This window comes from Buceros rhinoceros, unplaced genomic scaffold, assembly GCF_000710305.1.
Source record: "Buceros rhinoceros silvestris isolate BGI_N320 unplaced genomic scaffold, ASM71030v1 scaffold6997, whole genome shotgun sequence".
NCBI classification, from domain to species: Eukaryota; Metazoa; Chordata; class Aves; order Bucerotiformes; family Bucerotidae; genus Buceros; species Buceros rhinoceros.
This window is the reverse complement of record NW_010420416.1, coordinates 24550-25777: the sequence shown is the minus strand read 5'-3', so window position 1 is coordinate 25777 and position 1228 is coordinate 24550. Positions and strand designations below refer to the sequence as shown.

Below are 1228 nucleotides of genomic sequence, written 5' to 3'. Positions count from 1 at the left end.
GGAAAGAGGATCTTCTACAGAGGTGATTTTGTGTTGTGATGCCTTAATAACCATGGCTCCTTCCATGAAAAATAATGCTGACCACTAGGAAGATTTTTCAACTAACCTTGCACTAGCATTGGCTCTTCTTACTCCGCCTGGGAATAGGACCAATCTGTGCTGGGACATGGTAATAGCACACCATCAAGTCAAAAACAGCACAGTGAGTGCATGTCACATCAGTCAGCACCACCTCTACTGAATTTTGAGGCTGTACCCAATATTATCTCTTCTTCCATTTGGGAGGGGTATATTTTTTCCACTAGTGAAACATCTAGTTCTGGAAAAGCAATCACACAAGATTTATTTTCCCAGAAGACCCCCATATTTGCTGTAGATCCTAAGTAATTTTCTGCTTGATTAAAAGATAAGTCTTACGCTTTAGCAAGAGCAGGTATTAATTTTTTTTTCCTGTTATCAAGCCAAGATCCAACTTTCTTACCAGAACAGACATCTTTTTTGCTTAACTCTTGAATAGCTATCTCATCTTTCACTCCCTCTGGAAGACAACTCATCAATCACAGCTTGCCATATTTTTTTCTGTCTAAGGTGCTGTAAGCTTTACTTTGAATATTCCTTCGCAGTTCTAAGTTCAACACTGTATGCAACTGTGATATCAAAACATGTTTATGAAATTCTGTTAGAGTGGGTAAGGGAGCCCAGCATAATAGAAAGTAATGCAATTATAGAAACATTATTTTATATTATTGGTCTCTTAAAATGCTGTATGCTGAAAATGGGAATTGAATTAAAAGGCATAAATAGAACACTGGGAAAAAAATTCAAAGCTGGCTGAATAAGTTTCCCAAAGAGAATCCAGTTTAGTCCTACTTCACTTGGTAGAGCTGTTCAACGTAAGTCAGTCAGATTCTTCTGCAAATCTAGTGTATATTGAAATGGTGGTCTTTGCAGCTGATGGTGCTTTTAATGAGGGAAAGCTCAAGGCAAGGTGCTCCTATGTTTTCTGAGGAGTTCAGCTGGGTGGAGCAACAGCGTTTCCTGCCTCTCCCCACCTTCCAACCTACCCTTCTTCTCTTGTATCGCCATCCCTGCCAGCTCCCCAGAAAACAGCTATTAGTCTTAGCCTCTGTAAAGACATCTCAATAGTCCCTGCCAGAGTCAGTTGTGAAACAAGTATTACAGGGTTAATCCTCCTCTGTGATAGAAAACACAGAAATGAGATGACCCC

General features: G+C 39.9%; 1 protein-coding gene across 1 annotated transcript in view; it reads right to left on the bottom strand.

Moving 5' to 3' along the window:
• LOC104496221 (BDNF/NT-3 growth factors receptor) overlaps positions 1-1086 on the bottom strand; it is a gene marked incomplete at its 3' end in the record, with an annotated part of 49492 nt that extends 48406 nt beyond the window's left edge. Inside the window, exon 1 of the mRNA XM_010139304.1 lies at positions 1065-1086. Coding sequence (XP_010137606.1) covers positions 1065-1086 — 22 coding nt within the window. The remainder of the gene's footprint in view (positions 1-1064) is intronic.
• Between the last annotated feature and the right edge of the window lie 142 nt (positions 1087-1228).